General features: G+C 44.2%; 1 protein-coding gene across 1 annotated transcript in view; it reads left to right on the forward strand.

Annotated features, from left to right (window-relative positions):
* The first annotated feature begins 83 nt into the window (after positions 1 to 83).
* PTPRJ (protein tyrosine phosphatase receptor type J) overlaps positions 84 to 12,543 on the forward strand; it is an 80,673-nt gene continuing 68,213 nt past the window's right edge. Inside the window, exon 1 of the mRNA XM_081000076.1 lies at positions 84 to 280. Within this exon, the coding sequence (XP_080856202.1) occupies positions 158 to 280 (123 nt within the window). The 5' untranslated portion in view covers positions 84 to 157. The remainder of the gene's footprint in view (positions 281 to 12,543) is intronic.

Below are 12,543 nucleotides of genomic sequence, written 5' to 3' on the forward strand. Positions count from 1 at the left end.
AAGGCGCGGGGCCGAGACGGCTGCGCGAGGAACCTGGACGGCGCTCCTCCTCCTCCTCCCTCTCCATCCCCCGCCTTTCTCCTTCTCCTTTCTGTTTTGGCGGGCGGGCGGGCGGGAGTCTCCCTGCCATGACTGCGCCGAGGGAGCCTGAGCGAACATGAGCCGCCGCGGCGAGGGCGAATTCCTGAACTGCCGCCTTTCTCCCCCCGCCTCCGCCGCCGCCGCGACCATGAGGAGGCTGGCGCTGCTCGCGTTGCCTCTCTTGCTGTGCCTGGGCGAGGTAAGGCGCGGACGGTTGGGAGGACTGCCACCCCCACCCCACCCAACCCAGGCTTTCCCTCGCGTCCACCTACATGCCCGGGGATCTACAGGTCTCGGTCGGCGAACCTGCTTCCCCTGAGTAAACCCATCCATCTTTCGTCTTCCTACCTGTCTCTCTCCCCCCCCCCCTTCCCTTACAAGTCCCTCCTTGGTTTAAGCTAGGGCAGCCTTATACATCGTGGGTAGGGGAGCCTGTAGCGCTCCAGACGCTGCTGGACTCCAACTCCCAGCATCCCCGATCGTGGGTTATGCTGCTCGGGGCTGATGGGACTTGGAGTCCAGCAACAGCCGGAGGGGCCACCAGCTTCCCCATCGCTGCTATAAATGCTTGGTTTTGTTTTAGGGGACCCGTCCCCCACCCCCGTTCAGGATAACGGGACGTCTGAGGAGAGACATATAGGATTGGGGCCGAAGTCTAGAAGAAACTGCTCTGGTCCTTTTAAAACAAACGGCAACAGGGCATGACCCTCTCTGGTTCCTAGTCACTTCTGGTGTGTGTTTGTTTTGAACCCTGAATTCCTGCAAGCCACTGTGCATCACTAGACTCATTAGAAGTCACTGGGTTTAGCCAACTATGCGCTGTTGCAAACTGGCTGCTGAGGAAGTGTCCACACATGACTCTGAATGTGCCTGTGTACGTGTGGATATATTTGCGAGAGAATCATGAAAGAAAGCTTTTGATGTACATTCTGTCTAGCCGATGCAGTTTTTCTGTTTGCACTACAGATATAGGGAACTGTTGACTAGTGATTACATACCATAGCAATCATATGTATGCCTACTAAGGAGGAAGCAGCATTGAACTTAGTAGGACTTTGAACACACATGTTGTGTGTTTTGAAGTGATCTCTGATCATGCCTGTAAAATCACTAATCCAGATAATCTAACATTTGATACACCTCAACTGCTTGTATTTAGACCCAGCATTTAAAACAGTAGCCAACCTTAATAATGCATGTTGGAGCACTTGCTCAAAATCACATAACTTGCACTCATTTCCCTTTAAATCGTCTTGCTGTGCTCTCGAATTAGCATGGTTAAAGAATGATAAAAGTAAAAAAACTTTCCCCACCCCCTACATATCCTTTAAATCTAAGTTTTTGGAAGAAACCATGATGTTAATCTATAATTAGGAAATGAGGGGGTGGTAGCTATTCTGGATGCCAACACAGAGTATAATTGTGTAATATTGGGTGATAGCATGGAATGGTGATCTTAATTCATGCTAGTTGCTATGGCTACAGAAATGGAAAGTCGTGTTTGGTCAGGATAATTGATCTGGAAAGAGATTATTGACTATTGCCCATTAACTAATCTTGCAAATGCACCTATTAATGGTTTCAAAACTACGGTACACGTTCTATACTAAATCCATCTAAGCGGCGGAAAACCCAATTGGGCCAAGGGCCGCTAGATGAGAGTACTGACAGGTTGCAAGATGTGTATGAACACCTGTGTTGCTACTGTACTTGAGGCATTTGCTGACGAAGACGCAGGTATGACCCCAGGGTTTCCTACAGCCATTGTGACATGTAGTTCTGCCCTACCGTGGATGTGATGGAATGCAGATAAGGAGCGCTATCGTAAAGAAGATCAAAGTGCAGTGCGTAGCGATGATTTTAATAGGCGATTGCATTCTTTGCTGTAACATACAGTATATTGGTTATGTAGCTTAATTGTATTGGCTAGCCTAGTCTATTGCCACTGCTGTTGTCATCGTCCATTTCCCCCAAAGAACTCTGAACATGCTGCAAGCAAAAAAAAACAATCACTTTCCTTACAGCAGTGGAAAGAGAAGTCCATTTTATTTCTTGCTCTCTCTGTCTCTCTGTCTCTCTCTCTCTCTTTCCCTTGTACACAACTTTCCCGTCATCATTGCTATTGGTAGATGATATACCTTTTGAAGCAAAAGAGATGGTTGGGTCAGAGTTTACTGATTGCATTAAAAGTTGGGGTGAAAAGCAATATCATCTAATCTAACTTGGTCTGAATGTTGGTATTTCTGGGAGTCTTAATATGAGAAAAGAATCAACTTTCAGAGAACAGATGTGTAGTGTATGCACACATGTGGTGGTCCTGGTTAAGATATGGGAGAACAGACACCCCAAAGATGGAAGAATCCAAAATACATTAGGAATGGTTTTGTAGGAGAAAACTACTGCAAAGATTGGACAGGGTCACCCCATGTCTGAAACAAAAAGGCTTCTGATCTGCTGCATAATGGTATAGTTGTGGCAGTCCCTTAATGAAGTTCTCAGATGTTCCCTAGAGTTATGAGACCTGAACAACTTTATTGCCTAATTTGGGATAAGGTAATTAAAGTTGTAGGAGGTATTTGAAAGAAATAACTGCAGTTAGACCATTGAACTGCAGGCTGATGTCAATAGTGTCTTGGGGCCTCCTCTAATGTCGCTTTCTAAGATCATGGGTGAATGCACTTTAATGCATATAGGTATAATGTTGAAAGGGCTCACTTCTTGCATATTAACATTTCCCCAGTAATTTATTTATGTGGTTTTGGGCGTCTTCAGAAACCAGTTGACATTTCCTCTTGAGTAACCTTCAAAGGACCACATGCCAGTAATGGGTGGGTCCAAAGCTAAAAATCTACAGACCAGCACATGTAAATTTTGACTTCATGCAACTAGTTTCCACACACTTGTGCCCCTTTCTATCCTCCACCTAAACAAGCAAGAGGCATTATCAGAGTTCAAGTATACATTCCAGCCAGCAAAAACGCTGGCAGGACTAGTAAGGGATGTGGACTGGAGAGGCGGGGTGGGAAGAATTCCAAGGGCCACGTAAGAGAGGTCTGGAGGGCCATATTTGCCTCCCTACCAGAAAAACACCCCAGGGCCTCCAGTTCCCCAGCTCAGGTATGTCGCCTATATATAATAATCTTTCAAATATGTCAAGCCACAAAAGTGAAAACTTTAGTAGTCCTCTTTCGATGGTGTGATTCTAAGTAAAGTGAACACATGAGGACGAATAATGGAGATGAGGACAAAATTCTTGGGGAGCCTTCACAAGTACAGGAGGCTGCCTGCTTCACACTTTCACTGACCAACTCTTAGAGAGTTACAGGAGAAGAGAGGAGTGGGGCCCCCATCTGAATTGCCCTCCCAGAACCAGAACACCATAATGAGCATCTTTGCCACTTGGGGTCCAGGTGGCCTTGATGGCTAGGAGTGCCTTGTATCAGCATCGGCTACAGCCGTTCCTGGATAAGGGTAACTTTACTATGGCAGTCTGTACATTTGTAATTTCAGAACTGGTTTATTGCAATGCTAGGCTGTGGTGATGTCCAACATTTCCAGCTACTGCAGAATGCTGTAGCTAGAGTGGTGATGGGAACAGTATGGCCAACAATAACACTGGTGTTAAAAGACCTGCACTGGTTTCCCATCTGCTGCAGGGCCAGAGTCACAGTTTTTGTACTAGTGTACAAAGACCTGAACAACTAAGGACCAGGATATCTTAAGGACTGCCTTCCCCCACCTGAATACTGAGATCAAATGGGTGAGCACTATTAGCGGTTCCGTACAGACCAAAAGGATGGCTCCAGTCAACAAGCAGTTGTGCCTTCAGTGTAGTGGGCCCTACACTATGACCTCCGTCCCGTTAGAAAACAGGCACACAACATCGCTGCTAAGTTTCAGCTGTCTGGTTAAAACTCTTTTTATTTCAGGAGGCCTTTGCACCATGAATGCTGTTCTGATGTTTTACTTTTTTATGTTGTTTATTTTTATTCTCTGTAAAATGCTTTAAGACCCGTATGGGGGACGGGGACGGGGGACAAAATGTAATTTTTAGGAATAAGATGGCTAAATTTGAGAATCTGAATTAACACAGCTTTAAAATAATGGATAAATGTTTCTCGACATGTAACCTGCCAGCCTGCCGAGCCTCAGCGGCTGAGCATCAGAGGTCCCTGTTCAATCCCTGACATCTCCAGGTAGGTCTGGGAGAGTGAAAACCCTGGACAGCTGCCCCTAGTGAATGGATACAATACTGCGCTAGATGAGCCAATGGTCAGATTGAGTTTCCTACGTTCTCTCTGCTTCTACAGCCTTTGGGGCTGTCCCTGGCGGTTTAGTTCCACTTACCAAGGTTTACTTTTCAGATTAGGGCATTTTTGTTGTCAACAGCAAGACGAATGTGGGAGTGGCCCTGTGGCAGTGACTCAGAGCATGGGATTGATCGCCCTGACATTTTAGTTGAAGCCCTGTGCCTCCATTGACTACAGTGGCTTTACTTGCAGATTATTCACCCTTACAGCATGTTTAAAGAGTCGCAGATTTGTTCTGGCATATACTTTTATGGACTGGTTCCCACCTCTTCAAACTACTGATATGTCCCAAAGCTCCTTCCCACCACTTATTCTTTCGGACGTCTGCTTAATGATAATGCACATAAGCTCTTCGTTCCTTGGTGAACTTGCGTTCCTTTCCCAGAAGCTGTTTCTGTGACCAAAGTTTGAGGAAGACGGTCGCAGTTCCGCTATAATAAGCTTAAGTTGTGTTGCTGCTAGTTAATTAGTTACAAATGCTCTTATCACAGTCAGCATTTAATCTCTCTTACTTCCCTAATGCTGGGAGAAGCATATCTGGAGTTCTTGTGTCTACTTTACACTGAAGAATGGAGAGGGAAGGGGAGTGGCAAGTGCAAAAGAGGGAGGACTCTTAGAGGGCAATTCTCTCTATTCCTGTAGCATCTTTCCATTCGCTTCTCCCTTTATTTGCCCCAAGGCAGTTTGCTAAAAAGCTTCAGTGTGAATTATTTCATTACAAAGCATCTCTGTTCAAAGCAAATATTTTGTTATTGTGAGTCCAGTTTGCTGCTTCTTCTCTCTTTGCCCCCAGCCCCCTGACTGAGCATCTGTCTTTAGTTTATGCGTTTACATTTTTTACACTTTATACATCTAGTTAATTTCTATCTCTCTCCCTCTCTGCCCCCAGGCCCCCCCTTTTCCATTTCGCATGAAAAGGGTGCTTTAGAATATGGGCTTGGAAACTTTTGTTTTAAAGGAGGTCAGCAGGGCAGGGAAAATACTCAAGATTCCGAGGCATCAACATCAATTTTTTAGGCATCAGTTCAGTGTAGGGCTGAGAAATACTTCAAATTCCTAAATGCCACCATGGGCTTGTTAGTATCCAAGCAACCAATTTGATCAGCCCTTGTGATTTCTGTTTACCTATGGCATTTATTGGCTTACCTTTGTTAAGTCATCACGTGAGTATAAGTGCTGCTGTAGCATAGTGGTCAAGGATGCAATATTACACCAGAGTTATGCAGGCCGAGGGGCTGGTGAAACACCAGTGGCACAACTGCTAACATCAGTGCAAGTGAGTAGCCACCATCACTTGTCCTCTCTGGGAGGAAGAACTGGAGTGCAGTAGTGGGGTCTACTGGAGGGTATCTTGCTGAGCCCCCACCCCCACAAAAGCAAAGACAGAAAGGGATGCAATAATCTTCATTGGAGCAGTGCTTCCACCTGTAGAGGAATCCATCCGAGTGACCTGTCGTGTGGATGTAAAATCTCACACATGTCCAGAGAATAGTCCTATCCTTTCAATGCAGCATAGTGTCTGTGATCATCCTATAAAGCTCTGGCAGAGGTTTCGTTTGCTTGCAAATGCTTCTGCTCCTCTGGTTGCTGCTACACTGAATCTGTGAAGAGCATCCTCTCTTTTGTTCATTGCAGAGTTAATAAATCATAGAGTCAGTTGCAGCCAAATTTGTTCTCTGAAGCCAGACCAATTCAGAATGTAGACATTTCCCAACATGCGTAAGTATTCAGCCTAGGAAAGTACCCTCTAAATATCTGTTTCCAAATCTCTGGTAGACAAAGGTGCATGAGTCGTAAAAGTGTAGAATTGCAAGTAATGATCAGAGAATGAATACATAAATCAAGCTTGGAGTATGGAAGTATCAGCGAAATATAATGTACAGTGGTGCCTCGCAAGACGAAATTAATCCGTTCCGCGAGTGTCTTCGTCTAGCGGTTTTTTCGTCTTGCGAAGCAACCCTATTAGCGGCTTAACGGATTAGCGCTATTAGCGGTTTAGCGGCTATTAAAGGCTTATAGGCTTAGCGGATTAGCTGCTAAAAGGCTATTAAAGGCTTAGCGGCTTAGATAAAGGGGGGGGGAGCGGAAAAAAAATCTCAAGACTCGCAAGACATTTTCGTCTTGCGAAGCAAGCCCATAGGGAAATTCGTCCTGCGAAGCAACTCAAAAACGGAAAACCCTTTCGTCTAGCGGGTTTTCCGTCTTGCGAGGCATTCGTCTTGCGGGGCACCACTGTATAGCCAGTGCTCAGCTATATCACATGTAGTTTTACAAAGGGGGTGGATTTAAGGGCTAGCAATCTGAGAATAAATCAAGGTGATATCTATGAAGCAGACAAACTCTAAATCAAATACAAAATAAAGTCAATACAGTCTTTATTTTTAGTGGACGGCAGATATGTAATCAACAGACACCACCACAATAATTCATTCTCTATCTCCATCTCTCTCTTGTGCACTTCAAATGAATAAATGAAGTTGCTATCCCATATCAGTCATTCCCTTCCCTTCTGCAATTAATGTTGTGTGAATAGTGAGATGATTCTACGATGCAAATGGTCCTGCCCATCCCATATGACCCTGTTGCTGCAACCTACCTCCCTACCCAATGTATTGGGGGCTGAACTTTTGCAGCAGAAAGGCGGTTCAACTCAAACAAGTTCCCTGCATGATTTAACAGTCTAATCTTCCTGGGTCTTAAATAAAACAAGGCACTTCCTTCAGCTGGGAAGGTTCCCTGGCTCCCAGCACCATGAGAGACTGAAGGAATGGTGATGGGTTATGCATGGGAGGGGCAGGGTCACTCTCCCTCTCATGCAATGGAAACTTGTGTTTGCGTGTGGAGAGAACAACTGAATAGGGCTATTCTCTTGGCCTGAAAGTATTCGTTTGGGACAGCTGCTCCCGGTTCTTCCAAGGCAATGGGGAAAATGACAAATAGCTGCATTACCTGCAGTGAGAGAAGGCATATCAACAATGTCACGCTGAAATTTAATCTCTCAGGATTAGCCACAACTTTTTAAATGAGAGAGAGAGATGGAAATTCTGTGTACAGTTAAGAGCTCATCCCTCAGTGAACCTTCATACCTGGAGCTTACTGTTGAGAATTTTCATGCCATGTAAATTATCTTTTGTTAGAGAAACGTGAGATTTGAAAGCATGTAGGTGTGTTGGTACATAATATAATTTTCTGATTACACAATGAGGATGGATATTATTAATTACTGCTACTAATTACAGGCTCGCTGCTGGAGAATATGAAAGTTGGCTAGCTTCGCGATATAGCAACCAAGCGCTTCCTTTTTCCAAAAATAGAGCCTCTTGCATATGGCAAGCTTAAGACTCATCTCTGCTCTACATTCTTTTTCCGCTACTCAGTTGAGATCTGCTAATTGGCTTCTATTCACTTAAAAGTAAGAGACCACTATTAGCTGCCTGCTCCTGCAAAACTTTAAAACAAAAGACAAAAACCAGAGGTTGCTAAGTGTCAGAAGATTCGTTTGGCTAGCTTTAAAACCAGCTCAAGTGGCAATCTGCACCTATAATATAAAATAAGACTACAAAGAGAGATGCAGTACTGTAAAAAGAAAGCAGCGAGAATATGCCTCGGTTCAGGTGACAATATGAATAGTCCTGACAGGCTTTGGCCGGATCCAGCAGAGATCTTTTTTCTGTTCTGTTCCATTTCTGCATGTGGCTTCTGCATATGGCAAGTCCTGTTTCTTGCGCCTAGCTCTAGCTAGCGATGTGAATTAGCCCCTTTATAGAAAATTAAACCTCAAGACAGTTTTTCGTCCTGTCTTGCTTTTTCTCACATTTGCTCAGATCACCACTTTTAGCTTCACAGGGACTTGGTCAGTCGGTCAAGGTTGAAAGATAGCAATTTGCTCAAGCGCTCCTGTCCTCCCTTGGCGTAAACAAAGTGGTGGGAATTTGAACCTGGTTCCAAATTGCCATAACCAAAGCTCTTTGCCAGACAACTGCTGTGTATAGTCAATCTTCCAAACAGTCTCTTTGTTTCGCCACAGTGATGGTGAATGTATGCAAACACTTTGTTAAAATAGCAACAGATTTCATTTACATCTTTTAGGAATTCATTATGGGAATGAATTGATGGAAATTAATCAGAACCTCATTTTTGACCCTATATGTCAGGGGAATCTGGCCCAATCGTCTTCTCAATCTGGCCCACAGACAGTCCAGGAATCAGCGTGTTTTTACCTGAGTAGAATGTGTCCTTTTATTTAAAATGCATCTCTGGGTTATTTGTGGGGCCTGCCTGGTGTTTTTACATGAGTAGAATGTGTGCTTTTATTTAAAATGCATCTCTGGGTTATTTGTGGGGCATAGGAATTTGTTCATCCCCCCCCCCCAAATATAGTCTGGCCCCCCACAAGGTCTGAGGGACAGTGGACCGGCCCCCTGCAGAAAAAGTTTGCTGACCCCTCCTATATGTAGCCAGGAAGGGCATATTTTTCACCTGAACAATTCCACACACAAACGCAAACTGTCTCTCCATAAACATGAAAAGCAGCAATTGCTCAGCTGGCAGCAGTTACTTGGCATATGTTGAAGGATGATGCCAAGAGTATGTGCCATTGCTTAACTGTTCATGTAGCTGGCTTCAGCTAGGTTGCTTGGTTTTGTCCTTTTATGGGGTTGAGATTTGCATATGCTCATTCTCTGTGTGATAGGCCATATCAGATAGGGGATTGGGGCATGGTACTTAGGCTAGATCATGCACTAGATCATGATCATGGCTAGATCATGCACAAGGATTGCACAGTCATTATGGGACAGGTGGGATGTTTGGATTGAGACCTATGGGCATCAAGTAGGCATAAATTTGAGAATGGATGCCTGCAACCTTTAGATGCATGGAAAGAAAAGACTAGGGAGGGTTAGACTGAAGAGGCTGTCTGCAATGTGGTGAAGTCATAGGGATGGAGTTTCGCAGCAGATTGAGGTACCAAAACCATGACTTTGCAAATAATTGTTCCAGAAAGTTTATCTTCTTAAACACAAACTTAATTTATTTACCAACAGCTATTGTTGTAACTTAAATGAAATAATTCATTGTTAAAATTAAGCCTCCTTACTAATCTTGCTTTTAGTGTTTCCTAAAAGTTCCAATTAAAAAAACCACAGATATGCATGTGTACAAGGCAGGGAGACCCAGAGATATGCATGTACATGTCGTGCCAGGAAGAGAAAATTGCCTTTTTCTGCAAACCACGCCCACCTGCCCCACACCTGATGTCATATGTGATGTCAGGTGTATAGCAGATAACGATGTGAATACAAAAGTACAGTTCTAATCTTAAACTGTTAAGCTTGCTGTCAGTCCTGGCTGGTGCTCACATCAAGCCTCAGGGATCAGCTTGACTGTGGAGTTCCTCTAGTACAGGTGATTCCTGCCTAAAGTTGGGCTTGATGTAGCTGCCATTGGGCTTGATGTAGTCAGCTGATTGACACTGTCAGGAAGCCCCACAGGGAGGTCAAGCTGGGCTGCAAAGAAGGAAAGGAAAGAATGGTGAACATAGTTAATATGTGCTCCCAATTCTTTCCTTTTGAGGTTGGGTTACCTGATGATACAGTGATGTCAGGTAATCCGTCTACGTGGAGTAGAAAGCTTGATCCTGTTCCCCATTGCTGACTTAAGATGAGTCCAGCTAGATCAGCCTTTCTAGTCCAGCTTTCTTTTCCCACAGTGGCCAACCAGGTGAAAAGCCTGCAAGCAAGACATGAATGCTACAGCTTTCTCTCCACTTGTGGTCCCCAGCCACTGATATTCAGGGGCCTTATGGCTCTGCTCATGAAGGTAGCACATAGCTATCAATAACCAGTAGCCACTGATAGCGTTTTCCTCCATTAATTTGCCTAACCCTCTATTGAAGCTGTCCAAGTTTCTGGTCATCTCCATATCTTGTGGATGTGAATTTCATACCTTAACTATGCACCTTGTGAATAAATATATATTTGTCCCGAATCTCCCTCCGTTCAGCTTCATTAGAAGTCCCTCTCTTCTAGTATTATGAGTGAGGGAGAAGTGTCTGCATCACCACAGTTTATTGCGTATTTAAGAAACAGGCTACCTTACTCATATGTTCCAGGTCATAAGCTTGCGTGTATTCTACCACATATAAGAATGCCTGGCAGATAAAAATGTACGTATGCTAAGTATGTATGCCATACTTGTTGTAAATCAGTCAACCAAGTAGAAAACCGTACCACCCAGAAAATTCTTTGCTTATATTTACTCTCCTGCAGTCTAGCTTTAAACAAGGAAATTGACACAAGGAAATTGTGAAGTACTAATGAACTGACCTCTGGTTACAGATGCTTCAGGTTACAGACTCCGCTAACCCAGAAACAGTACCTCGGGTTAAGAACTTTGCTTCAGGATGAGAACAGAAATCACACAGTGGTGGCGCGGCAGCCCCCATTAGCTAAAGTGGTACCTCAGGTTAAGAACAGTTTCAGGTTAAGAACGGACCTCCGGAACAAATTAAGTTCTTAATCCGAGGTAAGGTCTGAACTCATAAGGCTGTGATCCAAAATTTCACTTTAGCCATGAACTCAAGCCACTCCTATTCCTTCAATCCTCAGTCAACATTTGCAGTACAGGAGCAATAATACTGAACTACCTTGCAAAGCTGTCATTGCCAGATCTACAAATTTTGCTCTGGAGGGCAAAGGTTCTGCCCTGCAGCCTCTCCCTGCCCCCTGTCTCTCTGAGAGCAGCAGTGCTGGGTTAAGGGAACAAAGAGGAGCAAGTCTTTATCCCCTTTGTGCCCCATTCAGGCTTCCATAGAATGTCCCACCTTTTTGCCCGCTCCAGGAAAAGGAATGTGAGGAGGAGTGTCAATGGAGGACAAAGGGGAGAAACTTTTTCACCATTGACTGTTGTCATTGTCCTGCCACTGGGCTGGCCACTGCAGCTTCACACTTTCCTCTCCTTGGGGTGGATAAGGAGAAGGGCTTTTCTTGGCCACTGTAGATGGGCTATAGCCAACCACACCTCATCCATTGTCAGGGCCTGACTTCACCTTTGCATTCCTGCTGGTTACGCTCCTAGTGTCCACCCACCTTTTTGAATATGTGGAATCTGGCCAGAACATAAGGACTGTGATGTGGCTGCAGTGTGCCTCTGTCCCATGCAGGATGCTGTTCTGCTGCCTGGGGCACGTATCCCCTCTTGCCCCCAGGCCTAAAAGTTAATCTGCAAATTAACCTACTAATATTAGAGGTGGTGGATAGAATGCATATGAGGTGCTTTGAATGCTCAGAAAGCACTTTATATATTGAATTGCGTACTTAGGCCCTGCTTTCCATCCAGAATTGACTCACAAAGTTGTTTACAACAATTGAAAACCATCACGAAGAGGCGCTCAAAAATGTTAGCCATAAATTGTTCGTATGAGAGGATATTATATAAGAGCTACCCCCACAAAAAAACTGAATATCCATCTCTGCAAAATGACTATTAATATTATATAGATGATAGTACATAATATGAGTGTAAATACTGACACGATCTACCACCCCAGATATTAACAGATTAATATACTTTCTGGGAGAACCCTAAGCAGTACTATTTCCCCATCATTTCTAATGCGTTGCAGTATGTGGTTTAACTGGTTGGTGCTTACTTTCAACACTCAAATTAATTCACATTCTTTACACCCATTTGAGGATTGGTTTGCTGGCACAGCGTAAAGAGTGAAGCCTTTGAGTCTTTGCTGATAAACATTAATCATCTTGGATATATCAGCAGTGTGAAGCATGTTCTGGATTTTTTTCAGTTCTTTGTGACCCTTGGCTAACTGGTGGCAAGAAAAAATTCCTTAACTAATAAACATTGTTTTAAATAGTCAAAGTCCCTTTTCTTCCAAGGCAACTATGACACTCATAAGCTATGCAGTTACTGCTGGGGGAATGTAGCCCCAGTGAAACCAAAGCTACATAGAAATAAGTCCTATTGATCTCAATGAAACTTCCTTCTAGGAAAGTATATTTAGGATCCCAGTCCTAAAATCTCACCTCAGTACAGTGTAGCTCAAAGCAAGGGCCACAGCTTTTTCCATTGCAAGCAAGTATTGATCTCTGTCATTGGCATCACGCCAATATGACCCGATTAAAAAATCCAGAAA

Source organism: Podarcis pityusensis (genome assembly GCF_964106645.2).
Source record: "Podarcis pityusensis genome assembly, chromosome: 1".
Lineage (NCBI taxonomy): Eukaryota > Metazoa > Chordata > Lepidosauria > Squamata > Lacertidae > Podarcis > Podarcis pityusensis.